Source organism: Manduca sexta, chromosome 23 (assembly GCF_014839805.1).
Source record: "Manduca sexta isolate Smith_Timp_Sample1 chromosome 23, JHU_Msex_v1.0, whole genome shotgun sequence".
NCBI lineage: Eukaryota > Metazoa > Arthropoda > Insecta > Lepidoptera > Sphingidae > Manduca > Manduca sexta.
In genome coordinates this window covers 5,621,056-5,640,082 of record NC_051137.1, presented here as the reverse complement: position 1 = coordinate 5,640,082, position 19,027 = coordinate 5,621,056, and the positions used below count along the sequence as shown (strand labels likewise).

The 19,027-nt window shown below is 34.7% G+C and overlaps 3 protein-coding genes across 10 annotated transcripts; 1 reads left to right on the top strand and 2 right to left on the bottom strand.

Annotated features, from left to right (window-relative positions):
* Positions 1–6: 6 nt before the first annotated feature.
* LOC115448271 (protein O-mannosyltransferase 1) lies at positions 7–6,255 on the bottom strand. Of its 2 annotated transcripts, none has more exons than XM_030175657.2 (9): positions 5,984–6,255; positions 5,118–5,296; positions 4,250–4,551; positions 3,749–3,911; positions 3,329–3,643; positions 2,921–3,203; positions 2,429–2,696; positions 1,511–1,728; positions 7–1,412 (listed from the first exon to the last, which is right to left on the bottom strand). In XM_030175657.2, the coding sequence occupies exons 1-9, from the start codon at positions 6,101–6,103 to the stop codon at positions 921–923; spliced, it is 2,340 nt and encodes a 779-aa protein (XP_030031517.1). In that variant the 5' UTR covers positions 6,104–6,255; the 3' UTR covers positions 7–920. The 2 variants fall into 2 exon arrangements, 1 of the variants encoding a protein (XP_030031517.1); XR_005112839.1 differs by having other exon boundaries at positions 1,174–1,412; positions 2,412–2,696.
* A 1,815-nt stretch (positions 6,256–8,070) lies between these two features.
* On the top strand, positions 8,071–12,503 carry LOC115448258 (ATPase WRNIP1). Of its 6 annotated transcripts, none has more exons than XM_037441709.1 (10): positions 8,071–8,330; positions 8,676–8,745; positions 8,830–9,057; positions 9,156–9,362; positions 9,933–10,108; positions 10,453–10,710; positions 10,804–10,975; positions 11,064–11,247; positions 11,682–11,927; positions 12,339–12,503. In XM_037441709.1, exons 4-10 carry the CDS (start codon positions 9,255–9,257, stop codon positions 12,452–12,454), a joined length of 1,260 nt encoding a protein of 419 aa, XP_037297606.1. In that variant the 5' UTR covers positions 8,071–8,330; positions 8,676–8,745; positions 8,830–9,057; positions 9,156–9,254; the 3' UTR covers positions 12,455–12,503. The 6 variants fall into 6 exon arrangements, with proteins under 6 accessions (XP_037297606.1, XP_030031503.1, XP_030031501.1 ...); XM_030175643.2 differs by having other exon boundaries at positions 8,676–8,768; positions 8,924–9,062; XM_037441707.1 differs by having other exon boundaries at positions 8,072–8,330; positions 8,830–9,062.
* Positions 12,493–18,538, bottom strand: LOC115448257 (DNA topoisomerase 1). Of its 2 annotated transcripts, XM_030175638.2 has the most exons (10): positions 18,320–18,538; positions 17,860–18,020; positions 17,342–17,773; positions 16,969–17,068; positions 16,721–16,882; positions 16,446–16,542; positions 16,127–16,301; positions 14,205–15,502; positions 13,851–14,127; positions 12,493–13,552 (listed from the first exon to the last, which is right to left on the bottom strand). In XM_030175638.2, exons 1-10 carry the CDS (start codon positions 18,359–18,361, stop codon positions 13,450–13,452), a joined length of 2,847 nt encoding a protein of 948 aa, XP_030031498.1. In that variant the 5' UTR covers positions 18,362–18,538; the 3' UTR covers positions 12,493–13,449. The 2 variants fall into 2 exon arrangements, with proteins under 2 accessions (XP_030031498.1, XP_030031500.1); XM_030175640.2 differs by lacking the exons at positions 16,127–16,301; positions 16,446–16,542; positions 16,721–16,882; ... (2 more) ...; positions 17,860–18,020; positions 18,320–18,538 and adding an exon at positions 15,590–15,705.
* Between the last annotated feature and the right edge of the window lie 489 nt (positions 18,539–19,027).

Below are 19,027 nucleotides of genomic sequence, written 5' to 3'. Positions count from 1 at the left end.
ACACCATTTAAAAAATTATATATTTTATTATAAACTCTGCAATAACACAGTTACAATCTTACAGAATGACAAAACCATGGGGCAAAAAGCAAATTTGAAAATTTATGATAATGTAATGTCTTTTGGATGAAAAAAAAAAGATATAAATAAAAAAATATTTAAATTCTAGTTTTTCAAGATATAAGAGCATATATTGACTGCCTCGGTGGCGTAGTTGTATTGCACGTCCGGTACAATAGCGCTCCGAGGTCCTGGGTTCGAATCCCGGGTCGGGCAAAGTGATATTTGGGTTTTTCTGCTCAGTATCAGCCCGGAGTCTGGAATTTGTGCCCGATATGGCGATAGGCTCGCCCCCTATCACATCATGGGACGGAACATACTTGGCGAAAAGTGGGTGCCTTAGTTGCGCCCCTGCATACCCCTTCGGGGATAAAATGCGTGATGTTATGTATGTAAGAGCATATATGTATGTAAGCTGGATTCCAGTCCATATAACATTTTTGCCATACTTGACTACTAATCTCTGTTCTCTCTCCCTAAGCATGGTTGGATGCAGATGTCATGCTGCATGCCACATGGCACATTGCACTGCTGTATAGATTGTGGAACTGTGCCATTAATTTATGGACGGATTGTTTCATAGCAAATGTAAATGCGTATAATATCACTTAAGTCACCTATGTAATAAATTATATATATTACAAACTTATTCTAGAAAACTATATGAATAACTTAGACTTTACGAGTATTTACTGAATAAAATACATGGTGGCAATTTAATTGTAATACAAATATTTGTGATCTAAAATGGCATTATGAGTACCTACAACAAAATTTCTTAAAATATAAATAATAAGTCATTGATATTAAATTATTTGAGACTAATAATACTAAAAGATCAATTAAAACTGGAGTATTCTTTAAGTTTTTTTGTGCAATATAAAGTCCCAAGAGTCTTTCCATCTAAGACTTATAAGATCATTTTCAGTCAAATCTACGTTTCCGTAATTCAGTACACTGAACTTATTGAAAGTTATTATAACATAAGATAACCATACCACTATACACAGTAAGAACAAATTCGCGAACGAACGCGTCTTCTCTCTGAGTCGTATTACATAATAAATATGGTCAATAATGTATGATAAAAGAAGGATCTTAAAAATATAGGCAGTGAGGTAGTGGTGGAGGAATAAAGTCCGATCTACAAAGAAATAAGGAAGGTAATGTATCCAGTATCCAAGGAAGAGAATGTAACCGGCATCATAGAATTTCCGCACAGCTGGTTGGGGTAAATCGGCGCACGCGCGACGTTGTCTGACGGCGTACAAAGTCAAGAAGCCGGTATAAACAAATACGGATATGGTCCCTGCATACCAAGTTACAAGGTTACCGATTAGATGTATTTGTGCCTGAAAAATAAGAAAATTGTTGAATATTAATCACAAAAAATATTGCGCGTGTTGCGCAAATGTCCCAGTAAATACAATTCCTAGTATGTGATACTTACATTAGAGTTAGGTGACAGCCAGTAAGCAATGGATCGCACTAGCAGTGGCCACTCGACGGGCTCGCTAGCGAACATGTGTCCGTGCGGCGCGTCCGGCGCGTGCGCAATCATCTTGTACTGCAACTCCGCGAACTTTTCCCAGTAACTCAGCTGCGTCACAGCAGTCGGTATCATTTCCGCACTCACAAGTTCACGTTCCCGTTCTCGTCTATCTTCCGCTGTTAAGAATATTTATTTTAAAATAATTATTTAACCCATTTTCTCAACCTGCCAGCCTTTTTTTTAACTTGACCCCATGTTTGTTACCCTGGCAAGAGCCGGCTTATACAAACACACCGGACATTTAGGTGAGCGTTTATGATGCTCGCAACAATTAAGCGACTATACTGAGGGCAACCTAGTAACGGATTACGAACCTCAGCTCTGGACGGTCACTGGGAGAGGATGAGACATCAACGATTACGGATGCGCGTAGTCGTAGCGAACTAACAATCTAACCACTAACCATCAACCACATTCGTCGCCACGCGGGCCGGAACTACGCGGCGAGGACGGCACTACGGTCTTCTGGAGAATACGAATTCCAAGAACTCGTTTTTACGACGAATAGCCAGAGTGATATCGTTCTCTGAGTGTCAGAACAGAACGCGCAGTCTTAATTTAAGGCGGTCAAATGGAGTATAGATCGAATGTTGCGACCGCCCGACCAAATAGCCTGCTAGCCTTTAATCTTGAAACACCAGTCGACGCTAGTCAGGTCTGATCAGGTTGGCCATTAGGATTAACAAAAGCTGCTATTTTTCGTTATGAATAATCCACATTTAATACTTTTTTTAGTTCCGTAATTTTTATGCGAAATAAACATAAATACTAGTTGAATTTTTGTGTGGAAGACACTTACCTTACACTTACAAATACCTTTTGTATATCGATGTTCTTCAACATTCCAAATAGTATCCTGGTGTGTCAGGACTTTGTCAGCAACTACTTCATGCTGATGAAATCCCCACGAGGGAAGCTGTCGACCGCTGAAGCGTAGACCGGAACCGGAATCAACATGTATTAGTCGGACTAAAGAGCGAATACTGTCCCATGTCGCATCATCGGAATCTCGGTTTAGAATATCCACGCGCCAGAGATTCTGAGCTGGCATCGAGACGTTATAGTCGATGTAACAAGATACTTCCTAGAAATATAAATTTTAGCTCATATACTTGTTAAGATAGGGTTTAACATTAAAAGTACACATAGATGGAACTAACATTAAATACTTAGCAGTAACTTGTTGTTGAGGATATTATTTATTTGACATTATTTATTTTTTGTTTTTAAACAAAATTATATAATATTTTTACCAATTAAATCTTCATATGTGATAGTACTATGTTGTAATTAAGTGGCTCAACATACCTGAGACTGCGGCGACACCGGTGCTGCTACGTCATGCGAGTTCAGCGCTCTGCTTGTGATCCCGTGAAGCAGTTGCACGACATCTCCGTGTCGGATCGCATCGGGCGGCCGAGCGACTGCGAGAGTGGCTTGCTCAGGTCGCTTCACTATCCACCAGTTGTTGACGTCCTTAAAACTGTAGCACGTCACTTGTTGCTGATGCGATGAGCCGCGCCCGTCGGTGTAACGCACGGGGTACACGTGCGCGTGCGAATGCAACCAACATGTGCGACCATGTGTGTGCCTAAAAAAAAATATTATTGTCAATTATACATGTGTCTGGACTTGTTATGCCTTTTCCTAATGCTTTGGGAAGTGTGAGTTTATGTTATTTTATCCTCACTATTTGTATTTAAAGTATTGTCTTACCTGAGAGTAATCTGCGAGCCGTGCGCAACATGCAGAGGTTGCCCCCGCGTTATACTCGCGAGGCCACCTTGTAGAGATGCTTGAAACGCGCTTGTCATCACACTGTCATGAGGTCCCGCTTTTGGTAACATCTCTAAATGCGCATAGAATACGCCGAGGTAGACAGATAATGGTATGCAGATTAAAATTATCACTCTCCATAATGTTGAAAATGCAAGATGGACGCCAGATTCCGAAAAGCTGAAACGTCGCCATACATGTCGTCCGACCAGGAAAAACGATAGGAAATAAGTGTAGAGACCCGAATATTTAACTCTGAAAAAGAAATAGAATAATTTTATTTTTTTACTGTATTTTAGCATGAAAAATGCTAACATTAACATTAATGAAGTTGTTTACTATTAGTTTTGGTATACTTACGAAAAACAACAACCTAATAAAAAAGCACCTAGGCAAAGCCAAAGTACTGAAGCAAGTCCAGATTTTCGTGTACTTTTAATAGCGCATAACACTCCACACAATCCAAATAATATTTGTATACTTTCTAGGAGCATAAATCTTGATTGAGCTAGAAAACAGTTTTCTGAAAAAGAATTAGGTAATTATTAAAACAATAATCCAGCTACTATCTTATTTCATATTAATGTAATAAACGCAAATGTTTGATGTTAGTCAGAGGGTAATGCAGAAGTTCGTGTGGTACTGCTGTACGGAATTGAGTGGAATTTGGCACACGGATATTGCACTTTAATTGCACATTAATTTGCACCTGTGGCTAATACTACAATTATTTAAAATTATTTTTAAATGGATAGTATGATGTCTCTATGATTGAGGAACTTTGTACAGGGAAAGCCTTCTAATGCAAACAAAGCTGCCAGCAAACACTTGGCTACAAAAAAAAATCAATAATGTACTTACCAAACAAAACTAAAAGGGCAGCAAGTATGGCAGTCCATGGATACATACAAATCTCTAACATTAATTGATATGTGACAGGCACAAGTAAACTGCCTGCTAATGCTGGGACTAATCTAAGAGCTCTCACAGGCACATTCTCTGTGTACGGAGTTCCTATTCGGTCAAATGTGAAATTCCCATCATATCCAGCTGCCCTACCCGCTAAGTACAGCAACTGTTTGCCTAGTGGAGGATGTGCGTCAAAAAAAAACACTCCTTTGGTATACAGAGATACATATCTGCCATAGTGAAGTTCATCAAATCTGAAACAATTTAATTAAATTGTTAATAATTTTTAAGTATGGCATAATTATTGAAGCTAATGGTTCTCCAATGGTTAAAATTCAGGTCCACTCCATGACCATGATGGCTGAAAAGTCTTCAAAACATCAATAGAAAATTATAATATACAAAAATGTGATATAATCTGTAAAATTGTTATATTTTTATAGTTAAAATTTGACTATCATATTTAATAATATATTTGTAGCACATACATCAATTTTATTTTTCTACACTTCCCTATATAAACTTTATGGCAATGCTCTGTGTAATATTTAGATAAGATGTTTGAGTTTCAGTAAGACTACAGACATTAAAGTCAAATAATATTAAATTAATCTCTTTTCACTTCAAGTAGAGACTTCAACCCTAAATGAAACAGTGTTAATGTGTGTCAAGTGCATGGCAATGAGTGTAATGTTTCTTAATGCATATCATATCAACAATATTGGCTTTCTCCACTCTTACTCCATAAATAAATTTCATCGCTCCCATTTGATACTCTATCCACATAAAAATGGCTATTGTGCTAATGTCAAATACTTACACAATATAACGAGGTTCATCCAGCCTATACAATCGAGTAGTAAGGGCGAGTATCAGCAAACTAGCACAGACAATGTCAATTTTCAAATGTAAATAAAAACTTGAATGCGTCTCCATTTTTTCCGCATCGGGCAGTATTGTATTTTTCTCATGTTCAGTCTCTGCCGGTGCACCATCACCCTTTATAACAAATAAACAAGTTAATCATTGCACAATGTATAATCATCAGACACAGAAACCCACTGATATACATAGGTCATCCTTAAATATTTTCAAAAAGACCTGTCAAAAGTGGCTAGCATATTTCTTGTTACTGAAACCTTCATTAAATTGTCCGTCCAATGTATAGCCAGACACAAAATTAGCTGATCAAAACAGCACTCATTACTAAGTTTAGTCAAAACCTTTTTTCTTTATCTAAAACAAAGTGAGTCCTTTCTAGTAAATACCAACGAAGAATAAAAAATAGTTACATATTTTTTCAGCTTCTTTGCAGCTGAGTGTGCATGAATTTTTGTCAAAATAAACCATGTTACCTACCCAGAGAAATTCCAGATAGTAACGATTTTCACCCATTCATATTACCTTGGTAAATAAAATTAATGTGTATTTCTATTTATTCAAACCATCCAATATTGTCTAAATTTACATTCTGGGATCCACCCATTACATGCAATTTCTTTATGGGTGCCTAAATTTATTAAAACAAGAGTGCGCCTTTACCTAAGTATTTATTTTACAGTTTACAAGGTTACACAATGGAGAAAGTACAATAAATTAATTTCACAATGTTTCTGAACTCGTGATATTTAAAAGCTCTGTTCAAAACATGTTGTCTCGTAATTATAAAAAACTTATATTACTTACTACTTCTCTTTTAGAAGTTGTTATGGCTTTTTCTACATAACTGTTGTGCTGGAATTCATTGACCTCATTATCTGTTTTCTTAATATCTTTTTGTTCTTTTATGTTTGACACCAATTCCATTTTGATACTTTTTACAGTTTATACATAAACACTGCTTAAATAAATAGGTATTTTAGGCATTTCTCAATATTTATTTGTAAATTGTGAATACAAACAACTTCAGACTCAAGTTTTAAACGTTCTGACGTTGACGCATAAAATCAGAGATATTTTTTTTTATTTTGATTTTCCCTTTATTATTGGGAAGGCAAAGGGTTCTAGCCCATACAGCCTCGTCATTAATAGTGCTTTCAATGAGATTCAGTACGATAAGGCCTAAGCCAAGTCTTCATAATCTTCTATATCTTCTATCTATCTTCTTCTTCTATACTTATAATAAATCTGTAGAGAGGTCAATTCTGTACATGAAATATATTTCCAAAATAACTATCAGGGGGTGATTAGGGATCGATACTAATGCCAAAAATGCAATTAGTAAAATTTTTGTCTGTCTGTCTGTCTGTCTGTCTGTCTGTCTGTATAACCGTTATAGAAACAAAAACTACTCGACGGATTTTAAAGAAACTTGGTACAATTATTTGTCATACTCCTTTTCTGGTTATAGTATACTTTTCATCACGCTACAATTAATAGGAGCAGAGCAGTGAAGAGAAATGTTGGGAAAACGGGAGAAGTTACTCCATTTTTTAAGCTTCCGTCGCGTGTGCAACCTTAATGGTTAAAGCTACACAGAAATCATGTATGACGGAAATGTTCTCCTTAAAATTATGTAAAAAATATCCCACGACAGCATATGTCTATCTTTTATGGTTGACTCACAATAACACGTGTAACTCCCGATAGCTTAGCAGTTCGACGCTTTCTCATTATATTTGTCTACTCTTACGTTTATAACACTCTCAGTCATCCGTAATTAAAAAAGTTAACATTATTAAATCTATACTATTATATAAAGCTGAAGAGTTTGTTTGTTTGTTTGTTTGTTTGAACGCGCTAATCTCAGGAACTACCGGTCCAAACTGAAAAATTATTTTTGCGTTGGATAGCCCTTTGTTCGTGGAGTGCTATAGGCTATATATCATCACGCTATACCCAATAGGAGCGGAGGAGTAATGGCCAATCTCAGGAAATACCGGTCCAAACTGAAAAATTCTTTTTGCGTTGGATAGCCCTTTGTTCGTGGAGTGCTATAGGCTATATATCATCACGCTATACCCAATAGGAGCGGAGCAGTAAAAGCTAATCTCAGGAACTACCGGTCCAAATTGAAAAAATATTTTTGCGTTGGATAGCCCTTTATTTGTGGGGTGCTATAGGCTATATATCATCACGCTATGACCAATAGGAGCGGAGCAGTAATGAAACATGTTGCAAATACGAGGACAATTTATTAGTTTTAAGAGCTTCCGTTGCGTGCGCTGCGTAAACGGTTAAAGATATGCAACAATGATGTATGACGGGATTGTTCCTCTTAAAAAGTTCTAAAAAAATATACTATAAAACAAAGTCCCCCGCTGCATCCGTCTGCCTGAACGTCTTAAGCTCAAAAACTACCCAACGTATTAAGATGAAATTTGGTATGGAGATAGTTTGAAACCCTGGGAAGAACATAGGCTCCCGGGAAACAAGTACTTTTATAATGGAAAACTTTAGCCTGAAAGACTTAATAACGCGGGCGGAGCCGCGAGCAAAAGCTAGTATTCCATAAAAAATAATCATAGAAATCGGTATAGAAACACCAATGTTATACATGAAATACGCTAATAATAAGCCATCACGCGTGAATACTGAATCATGTTATAAGGATTATTTTTGTATATATATAAGGTCGCGAACGCACAGGCAAGCGGCTTGCTTGGCACCTAGAGGCTAGCGAACCACGTAGTGAGTAGCTTCGTAAAACGAACATTCTCCAACGTTCGCGACCGGCTCCATTTTTGAAGTCCGTAATCCACGCGGGCGAAGCTGCGGGCGGAAGCTAGTCAGAAATAATATGATTGGATTTTGGAATTTGGAGCATTGACATAAATACTGTCATGTTTGACTTTATAGCAGTGTTACGATTTTATAATCAGAGATTTATAATTTTGATGATATTAGCCTAAAGTTTACGAGAAAAATCCCTTGCAAATACTCAAAAGATTAAAAAAATAAACAAATCGTTTTTTAAATAACACGGATTCTTCATATAAGTACAACTAAACCATTTTCTACACGATATTTCAACCTGGATCTACGTTTTATGTAGTAAAAAATGATCATTACCATAATAAAGTATAAGGACACGGTAATTAACATTTACTACAATATATAAACGATTGAATTTCCTGCAAAACATTGGAGCCATGAAATAATTAGTAATATAATTAGTGGTATTTCCTAGCAAAGATTTTATAAATAATGGAGTTTTTTCTTTGGAATTATAAAGATTTTTTAGCATAATCTATTTCATTGAAATTGTAAGCGAAACACCAGAGACCAATAAACTCAAAGAGAATAAACTAGACCTCTGAACTAGACGAAACACTGCTCAGCGCTCAACTCTAATCTGAAACCATTTTTCGCCCCAACTTTATTTCGTTTTTGTACTTTTAGTTTCCGTATATTTTTAATATTGTTTTTTTATTAACAGTAATTTGTGCACAGAAGCAAACAAAGAAAAGCAAAGGCTACTTATCGAAGAAGAAATGCAAACATTTACAGTAAACAAACATTTTATTTTAATGTAAATATTGAATTCTTTTATAAAATGTCTTCTGAATCAGAAACTTATACCTCGGGTACAGGTATTCCATGTCCAATATGCAATAAAGTTTTCTGCAAAGATGTAATTGAAGAACACGTAAATAAATGTCTTTTTCTCAATACTTCCGAACACAGTAGGGCAAATAAACGAACCAACTCGCAAGTTGATATTTCTATTGGAAATGCCGGTCCAAGTAGCACAAAAAGGAGTTCACCTATATTAAATTCTGCAGAAAAACGACTGAAACCTAGTACCTGGGCTTTAAAAAGTAAGGTACGCTTCAAATGTTTGATAATTTTATTTGGGTGCAAATTTAACTTATTTCTTTTAATAAATACAAAATACACATCATATACCTACTTTTAGGAATGCCCAGAAGAAACATTTAATAGGAAAGATACCCACAGTGAAAAAAAAGCTACACAACCTCTTGCAGAGACATTGAGGCCAGTAAGCCTGGATGATATGGTAGGGCAGGAGCAAGCATTTGGTCAAGGCTCCATGATCCGTTCACTGCTTAAGCAGAGAAAAATTCCTAATATGATACTATGGGGTCCCCCTGGCTGTGGGAAGGTAACTTTTCAGTCAAATTTTATAATTTGGTATATTGCTTTCAATGGCAAACCATTCTTAAAATAGATTATTTAAAGGTCTATTAATCTGTTACATCCAAATGTAAACTGATACCTTATGTTTATCTTAATGTTTGACAAAAAAAAATGTATTCAGATTTTATCAAATGTCTGTGACCATGAAAGGTGCAAAGTTTTTGAAACATCTAGAGAAAATTAAAAAATCATGGTAATACCTGAAGATTAGTTTTATTTTGGTGATTTACATGTGAATTATATTTTGAAGCTTTGTGAAGCCATTGCAGAAATGTTTCTGCAGTTATCTATGTAGATAGCACCTACACATAAATAAATCACAAAGTATGGTTTTAGCTGACACTTGTTTTACTGAACATAATTATTTTGGTTATTAATTTATTTTTTACTTATGTATTTTAAGAAAATACAGATAATTAAAAACACCAAGCCATGGAGATATAGCAAAAATTGGCAATATAATACTTTTCATATTTATGTTATAAATAAAATTATGAAGTAATTTACTTTAATTTCCTATAATACGTTTTTTCAGACATCATTAGCAAATATTATATCAAACATTTGTAAAGAGCAAATAAATACTATGAGGTTTGTAAAATTGTCAGCCACCATGTCTGGTATAAATGATGTTAAAGAAGTTGTGAAAGTTGCTAAAAATGAAGCTCAGTTTAAAAGGCAAACTATTCTATTTATGGATGAAATCCACAGGTGGGTTTGAAATTTGGATTTATATTTATAGGGATTTTTTACAAAAAATAATATTTACTTACTTATGTCTATTAATAATTATTTTTTTCCACACCATTTCCATAATAAATATATAACTAGACTGTTGGTATTATCATGCTTATACTGATGCTGTAGCAACCAATACAACTGGTTTAGCCATAATTTACCCCAAAGGATTCTATTCTAATGATGTGATCAGGCAAACCTTTTGATATCATAATATTGAGCCAAGCAATCAAAATTACATAAAAATACTAATCTAATAAGATTTCCCAACATGAAAAGAATCTATAACTCCAGTTTTATTGTTATTTCTTTTTTAGATTCAATAAGCTACAACAAGATACTTTTTTGCCTCATGTGGAGAATGGTACTATAACTTTAATTGGTGCTACAACTGAGAACCCATCATTCAGTTTGAATAATGCACTGCTAAGCAGATGCAGGGTTGTTGTTATGGAAAAGTTATCTGTAGAGGATATAATGAAGATATTAATAAAAGCAATTCACAGAAGTAAAGATACAGTTATAGCAAGTTCAAAAAAAGATATTGTAAATATCAATGTTGATTCTTGTCCTAGGTAAGTGTAAGGATATTGGATACTTCCAATTTCTTTTGAAAAATACCGACATTTATATAATGTTTCCCAGTTGTCATTAGTAATAATATTTAGATGCATAATTGAAGAGCCATCTTTGCGTTGGCTAGCCGAAGTGTGCGATGGAGACGCGCGTGTCGCTCTCGGAGCGTTAGAACTAGCTCTCGCCTCGCGAAATGCAGACAGAGATGTAGCAGTCTCTGGGCCCGCAACACTCACCTTAGAAGATATAAAAAACGGAATCAAGGTGAGTGCAATGTACATACACATCTCGGCAAAGTACGGGCTGTAAGATTTCCTATCGGTTTAATAAATAAATGCAATTGTGGTTTTAGAGATCCCATGTTCTTTATGATCGGAAAGGTGAAGAGCACTACAATATTATATCGGCGCTTCAGAAGTCAATACGCGCGAGTGATGATAACGCCGCTCTTTATTGGACTGTAAGAGCCTTGCATGGGGGTGAAGACCCTCTGTACATCGCGCGGCGTTTAGTAAGGGCAGCCTGTGAGGATATAGGTGAACAAGTTGTCTTTTCGTGAATATTTAAATTAAGTAATTAAATAAACTTCAAATTGTATACTGTTAGATAAAATAAATACAGCAACATATGTAATACCTCCTCTGCCAGTATTTCGGCATTTGGAATCAATGCATAGTAAAAAAGAATTATTATAAAAGTACGACAGGAATGAACTAGCGAACTCCATGTCAGTGGTCTGCTGCAACTTCTAAGCCATCCAGTATAATGGTGGCATACTTATGAGAAATATTCGGATGTTTGTTACCTAATACGTCATTTTGATGAAAATCAACAAACAGATGGATCACAAGATTTTAATTTGATGAATATTCATACTGCCCAATGGGCAATTGTGTACACAAAGAAGTAGTAAGTAAATATATAATTTTATTGCTGATGGATTTCTTAAAATTAGTTACAATCATTACAGGTTTAGCTGATCAGGGCGCTTTAGTTGAGGCTGTGGCTTGTTATCAAGGTTGTCAGAACATTGGCATGCCCGAATGCGACGTGTTATTGGCGCAGTGCGCCGTGCGGCTTGCGAGGGCCTCGAAGAGTCGCGAAGTATACCAAGCTATGAAAAAATGCCAGCAATCATTAGCTGAAACAAAAGGGCCACTCCCCCCCGTGCCATTGCATTTACGCAATGCGCCCACAAAACTTATGAAACAATTAAGTGAGTATACTACTAGGGCTAAAAAGAATTACCTACTTGCTAGAAAATTTGTTAGTTAAGACATTTTATACTAATCTTTCAAATCAATAGGACTTATCAAAATAGGAAAGATCTGATGATCCTCAAATGCTTTAATTTGGGAATAGATTTTCCGAAATTATAACTAAGAATCTCGATCACATCAGCATTCGCTTCGATCTTACGATGCCACAGACACATATACATATACACACCTAAAACTTATAACACCACTTTTTTGCTGGGAGGTTAAAAAATGTAGGCCAAAGGCCTAGTATGGTTTAGTATAAAATAATTGTTCCTATTCCATTAAATTTATTCTCATTCCTGTGTGTATATTGTTTTTAAATTATAAATTTTTAATGAATATTAATAATGGCCACATAATTTCAGATTATGGCAAAGGATATAATTTGATGCATAAGAATGAATCAGGTTTAACTTATATGCCAGAAGGTATGGAGGATGTGACCTTTTTTCAACCAAGAGAAGATTATGAAGATGATTGATAATTGTTAAAGCAACTGATAAAATAAAACATAATATGCCTAGTGTCAATGTTCTATTTATTTGGGATAATCTCATTTCACAAATTTATGACATGGTAAAAATTTTATATTTACAAGACACACACAATATAATAATACAAATTTAACTACAAGATTGTACCTTTCGTAACTTTCATTAACATTGACGGCGTTTGCCACAATTTTCGAGCCTATTTATATAAAAATAATAACCTTATATCTTTACACAATTTGCTACTGCACAATGTGCGAAGTACACACTGAAAATTTACATTTTGCTGTTATGTCGCCATTTGAACTCGCAAATAAGAATTTTCAGTATGTCAATAAATCTATTTGCTATTTCTTGTAACTTGAAAAATAGTTTTATATTTAAGTAGCATGACAATGATTTACATTTCAAGTAAACCTGAAGCCTCACTTTTATATACAAAAAGCTTTTATCACATAAATAAAACGCACAATATGCGATGACTTATTCACAGCATTATGTCAGTTATTTATTACTTATTATTGCAGTCTGTACCTTGCTTTAAAAAATGGCCCAAAATAAAGCCGTTTTACTTAATAATTTAGTAAATTGAGTGGGAGATGATTGTAGAAGTTCATATGATAAGGTTAAGATTATTAATCACAACAAAACAAACTGTACATAAGTCTTACTCTAGACCATTTAAAACTACAACTTATCCTAAAAGACTTAAACAGAATTGGAAACTAAGTTCTACATAAAAATAAATTAGAATCAGACTTCTAATTTGGATTATATTCGTGGGAGGAACAATATTTTGATCAGTTTATGTCCGAAACGTAATATAATACCAATACTACTAAAAAATAATACATCACTCGTGATTTTAGACCAGGTCAAAAAATTCCATAAATTACTTTCATGTGTGGAATATGTAAATGTGTATGTAAAGTGGAACAGTAGACTGTAACATGGTTTTATAATAGAGCTATTCCTGATATTGACCTTAAAAAATATATTCCGGACCGGCCATATCAATCGCCCAACGGAATTTGTCACGTTGAGTTTTATTGTATATTTTTTCAATGGGCACACCATGTTTTTTGCACCTGAAAAAAATAATAATGCATTATAACAATATAATTATGAGCTTCTTTCTTGTGCTTGATCTTATCCTACTCCAAATAATGTGGGTGCAACTCACTGATATTATGCAATGCGTATATTGCGAGAAATTAGATTTGTAGTAGAAGTCACTGTTAACTGACCTTTCATTGAGTAGCCCATATAAGCTGCCTATATATCATAAGCAATAAAATACAATATTGAAATGAAAAAATGAGTTTTATAATACAACTAGTGTCATTTATGACCAATTGCATCTTTAAACACATTGTGTTTACTCACCAAGCAACGGAGATACGTGGGTCAAGATAATTAAGCTTCGAAGTGCCAAGTGCAATGGTTTTATTTTCATCACGATCTGTCTCCTGCAATTCTAATTTTTTCAGTTGATCTTTAAGACGTTCCAAAGCCTTTTGCTTTTTATCACAAGCCAATTTCTCCTTGACAGAACCACGCTTGGCTGCTTTTGCTGCATTTCTATAATCTTCCTCAGCTTCATCTACTTGGTCCCGTTTAGCCTGTATCTTTTCTTTCAAAGCTTCCATAGACTTAGAATGACCTAAAAAAAGCGATATTATACAATATAGATCAGAATACGAATCAATATATATTTTTTTTACCTTAATAAAATCTTACCTTTAGGTACAGCCCGTTGATGGTTACATAGTAAAGCAACGGATCGGTTTGCTCTATTGTAAGCTAGGATTTTTTCTGGTATAGATGCATTTGGATCTGTGAGCTCATCTAATTGTCTTTGCAAAGTGATGGATGCATTATAAGTACGGAAGACCTTGGCAGTCAACCCAGGCATTAGATCTTTCAAGTGTTCATTCAATGTTTGAGTGTTAAGCCTGTCAAAGAGATCATCACTGTTGGCTTTGTTTTCCATAAATAACTCGAGATTCTTAAAAACACGTTTTTCCACAGGCACCTCATTATAATATCTGATAGAATCTTTACCCAGAAAATCAAATACAACCACATATTCTTTATCATCCTTTTCTTTGTGCAACTGGATATGCTCCACTCTTAAAGAACAGCAACCAACAGTGTCAGCTTGATCATCATCCTTTTCATTACCAGCTCTCAATGCCAAGCGATCAATGAAATAAAGTGCAACAGCTCTTTGACGTACACGCATTTCTTTTGCTTTCCAGTCAGCACGATAATTTTCTCTAATTTTATCAATACATTTATGGAGTTTTCTGGCTGTTTCATATTTCTGCCAATCCTTTTCACCTTTTAGTTTAGAGCTTGGGTTGAGCATGACATATTTGACTTGTCCTTGAACATTTTCTGTCCATGATGCAAGCCAGGTGACAGTGTTGTCATGTCTTACTTCTTTCCATTTATGGCCTGCCGGTGGTTTAGGTATTTTACTGTCTTTAGAACAGTTGATCATGACATCTTCAGGCATTACTCGCTTTTTCAACATACCCATTTTAGGATGTTCACCTCTACCTCTAAACAATCCAGGAGGTTCTATTCTGAAATTACCAATTTTTTCCTTATGACCATCAATTGTGCAAAATCCATATTCCTTTTGAATCTCTTCATTTTTAGCCTTAATTTCAGCCTTCTCTTCTTTTGAACGATTCCTATTTTTTTCAGCAATATTTTGAAAGTAAGCATGCATTTCCTTGAAATCACATTTAGAAAGATCCTTGATTAGTTTAGCTTCCTCAGGTGTCATCACTTTACGCCAGTCAGTAAAGAAATTGCTATTGAATACATTTTTAGTAGTGTAATCATGATCCAACATCCGTGCATAGAAGCCGGCTACCTCTTCCGCATCCTGAGATAATCGTATTTCTTTTCCATCATAGCGGAATCGCACATTAGGGGGTAGAGGTTCATAAGCAGGGGCAAACACAGGACCTTTGTGTTCCAAAAATGACCACTTCGTTCCATCATCCTTCTTTTCTTCTTCCCACCTAAAGAAATATTACAAGACAATTAATAGGAATACGAATTTTTAACACTATTCTGTATAGATATAATTTTAGTGTAACCCGACGCACTTTTTTCTCGCGGACCTTACGTATTTTATTGATAATATATTAGCCGAGATCCTCCGCAATAAACTAATTTCTAATAAAACACTAGTCGTAACCTTAAACATATTGACACATAACCTCTAATATCTAGACTGTCACATTGTTACAACACTCCCGCCATCTATGTTGAATGTAAGCCAACTTAGAGACACTAATTTAGTTACAAAAACCAGGATTTCTAAACTCATAAATACACATATGTACGAGGTAATGAATTATATTTGTAGTTGAAACATGAAAAGAAATATACTAGAGCAAAGATCATAGACAATAAAAAATTTCAAAATAAATTTAAATCAATTAGTGTTATTTTTATCATCACATTAAAATTTTCATTTAAAATAAATTAAATTGACAATTTAATTTATTTTCATGAAACTTATCTTTTTAAAAGAAAATGACCTTTTTCTTGTAAATTGTTCCTTCAAAGCATATTTTGGTCAATGGCAGTTACAGGGTTTTACATGATAAAAGCTCCCTGCACTTTATATATTTACATACCATTTCCATACTTCTTGATCGTCTTCTTGCTTTTTCTTACGTTTTGTAGGACTTGCACTATCATCTGGTTCGCTCTTTACTTTAATTGGTTTTGCTTTTTCTGCCTTCTTTTTCTTCTTTTTAGGTTTCTCATCTTCATCATAATCATCAAGATCATCATCATCATCATACGTTTCTGTAAATAAGGAATATGATAATTAAAATGTTGCAAGTATCAGGTATGATGAAAAAAACATTGCTAAATTTTAAAATGTTGACCTTCCACAATATAGAAAATATGTTAAAACAGCAAATAATGTTAAAAATATTTCTGCCTCACCTTTTTTGACTTTCTTCTTTGATTTCTTACGCTGGAGTAATGGAATGTCTTCTTCACTTTCACTGGCCATGCGCCGTTTGTTTGCCATGCGTTCAGTCTAAACAATAAACATTTATATTATTTAATTATGTAATATAAAAGTTTCCATGATTTTTGATATATTAATATTTTTTATGAGAATGTCTTGTGCAATAATTTTTTGAGAAGATTAAAAACAATGGTGATAAAATAATATAAGTAAATTGTCAATTGTATCTTTATAAAAGCAAATGTACCAAAGGCATGTCTTCTTCGCTGTCTTCCTCTGGCGGCAGTTCAGAGAGAGGCTCATCTTTGAACTGGGACATTGAGTAGTCACAGGACGAAGCTGTTGTGTTAGCACCAGCATAGCCATCATCACTTTCTTCCTGTTTTATGGAAATTTCTGGCTCATCAATCTGAAAACATAAAAATATATTAAGTTACATTTCTGAATTTTTCAAATAAAGTCCCTCTACACCTTATTGATATAATCAGTAAGTACCTGCATAGGTTCCTCTTTGATAGGGGAATCTTGTTCATCCGATTCAAACTTGACCTTTTCATGTTTTTCGTCACTGCTCTTCTCTTTACTTTTACTAGAGCTGCAAAGACATAAAATAATATTAACTTTCAATAATAATTTCTTGATATTATTTACACTTAAATAGTAGTAGTAACCTCATATAAAATTGTAATAAACTTAACTGCATAATTTAATAAAAATAATTTTGAGAAAACATCCTAGATAGAATATTATAAAGTAAATATGTCACAATGAAGTTAGGTGACAGTTTATGGTGATTTATACAATTAATATTTATGACACCAACACAATATCTATCACATTATAATAATGAATAAATCTCTTTGCTTACCTGTGCTTTTCTTTAGAACTAGAGTATTTATCCTTGTCACTCTTATGCTTGTCTTTGTCACTCTTATGGCGATCTCTTTCCCTGTCTTTATCTTTGCTCTTGGATTTGTGGTCTTTATCTTTTGATGAACTTTTGTGCTCCCTATCCTTTTCTTTATCTTTAGACGATGATGATTTCTTTTCATCGCTGCTACTCTTGTGCTTGGAGCGGTCACGGTCACTCCGCTCCTTGTCCTTATCACTCCTCTCACGATCCCTGTGCTTGTCCTTGTCACTGCGGTGTTTGTCTTTATCACTGCGATCCTTGTCCTTGCTGCTGTGCTCCCGGTCGCTACGCTCTTTCTTATCATTGCTGTGCTCCTTGTCTCTACTCGACGATTTATGGGAGCTGCTATGATTTTTACTACTTGAATGTTTATCCTTATCTTTGTCTCTGTAAATAAAGGTAAATTGATGTGTATTTCATTCACTAAATGCATTTTTCACACAGATTATAGAACATTCTGGAATAATAATAACCTGCTTGAACTGCTGTGTTTCGATGAGCTTTTGTGGTCACGCTCTTTATCGCGGTGCTTGTCTTTGCTAGAGGACTTGTGGCTGGACCTGTGCTTGTCAGAGCTGCTGTATCCATTGTGCATACCGTTCACGTGTTCACTTTTATTGCCGTTTACCTTTCCCTGTTAAAAAATAACCATATGACATTGTGAAAATTAACACGAAAATGCACATTGTTACTAAAATTAAGAATATCAAGTATATCTCTATAAAACACTTCACGTATCATTTTGGAAGCGCTAGTTACGGACGCTCCGTCTCTGACTACTCAGACACTGTAGTTGACGCCATATTGGGACTTAGAAAATTTCGATTCGTGGAGTTGTGTTCATCTATAAACACGCCAATCTAGAGAGCATTTGCGGCTAAATTGTATATTAAATGATACTCTAAAGAAAAATAATTTATTTGGGATACTTACTGAATCACAATCATTATCGCTGGCTGGATTTTCGACACTCATTTTGCCCACGTATCACAACGTTTGCTCGAAGGAGATTACATGAGGCCGGTCGAGCGAGCGTAAATTCTAAGTGCCGAGAAGTGACGAATGCGCATGCGCCGTTCCTCTCAGAACCGGAGTTACTTCAGGTGAATCAGTTCAATGTACGCATCATCACGATATTCAGACTTCCTATGAATGTTGCCAGGTAAGTGGAATATTTGTAAAATAATAAAAATAGTAATTTACCTGTAGGTTTAGATTGTAATTTCTTTTTATCTTACTTTGAATCGGTTTATAGATTATAATTTGTTAGAAATTACATTTAAATAATTACATATGAGTTTAAACCAAGAAATTTCATGGGGCTCATTATTGTACTTATAGCTAATACTTTTGAATATTTCAATGGGTTAAAGCGATATCACAGTATTACAAACTAGAACATTATGACTACATGGGGCCCTACTAGTAGATAAACAATAAAAACATCGCTTTTATCTATAATGTTTTCGACCTATCATGTTTTTTTTATGATAGTCAAAATTCAAGTTTTGTTTTTCAACGTATTGAAGAGACTTAAGTAGTTAGTAAAGGTAAAATAAAATCAATAAGTACTTGAACTGTAACTTTACTGACATTATAATGTCGATGTAAAATAGATATATTATAGCAAAGTAACCGCAT

Coding starts and splice junctions, on each gene's coding strand:
- LOC115448258 (XM_030175641.2), top strand. CDS start 8,793: ATGTCTTCTGAATCAGAAACTTATACCTCGGGTACAGGTATTCCATGT. Junction 9,063..9,155: donor CCTGGGCTTTAAAAAGTAAG/GTACGCTTCAAA, acceptor ACCTACTTTTAG/GAATGCCCAGAAGAAACATT. Junction 9,363..9,932: donor GTCCCCCTGGCTGTGGGAAG/GTAACTTTTCAG, acceptor ACGTTTTTTCAG/ACATCATTAGCAAATATTAT.
- LOC115448257 (XM_030175638.2), bottom strand. CDS start 18,361: ATGAGTGTCGAAAATCCAGCCAGCGATAATGATTGTGATTCA. Junction 17,774..17,859: donor AAACACAGCAGTTCAAGCAG/GTTATTATTATT, acceptor CTTTATTTACAG/AGACAAAGATAAGGATAAAC. Junction 13,553..13,850: donor CCACGTATCTCCGTTGCTTG/GTGAGTAAACAC, acceptor TATTTTTTTCAG/GTGCAAAAAACATGGTGTGC.
- LOC115448271 (XM_030175657.2), bottom strand. CDS start 6,103: ATGGAATTGGTGTCAAACATAAAAGAACAAAAAGATATTAAGAAAACA. Junction 3,644..3,748: donor TTATTAGGTTGTTGTTTTTC/GTAAGTATACCA, acceptor TTTCTTTTTCAG/AGTTAAATATTCGGGTCTCT. Junction 1,729..2,428: donor AGAACATCGATATACAAAAG/GTATTTGTAAGT, acceptor TATTCTTAACAG/CGGAAGATAGACGAGAACGG.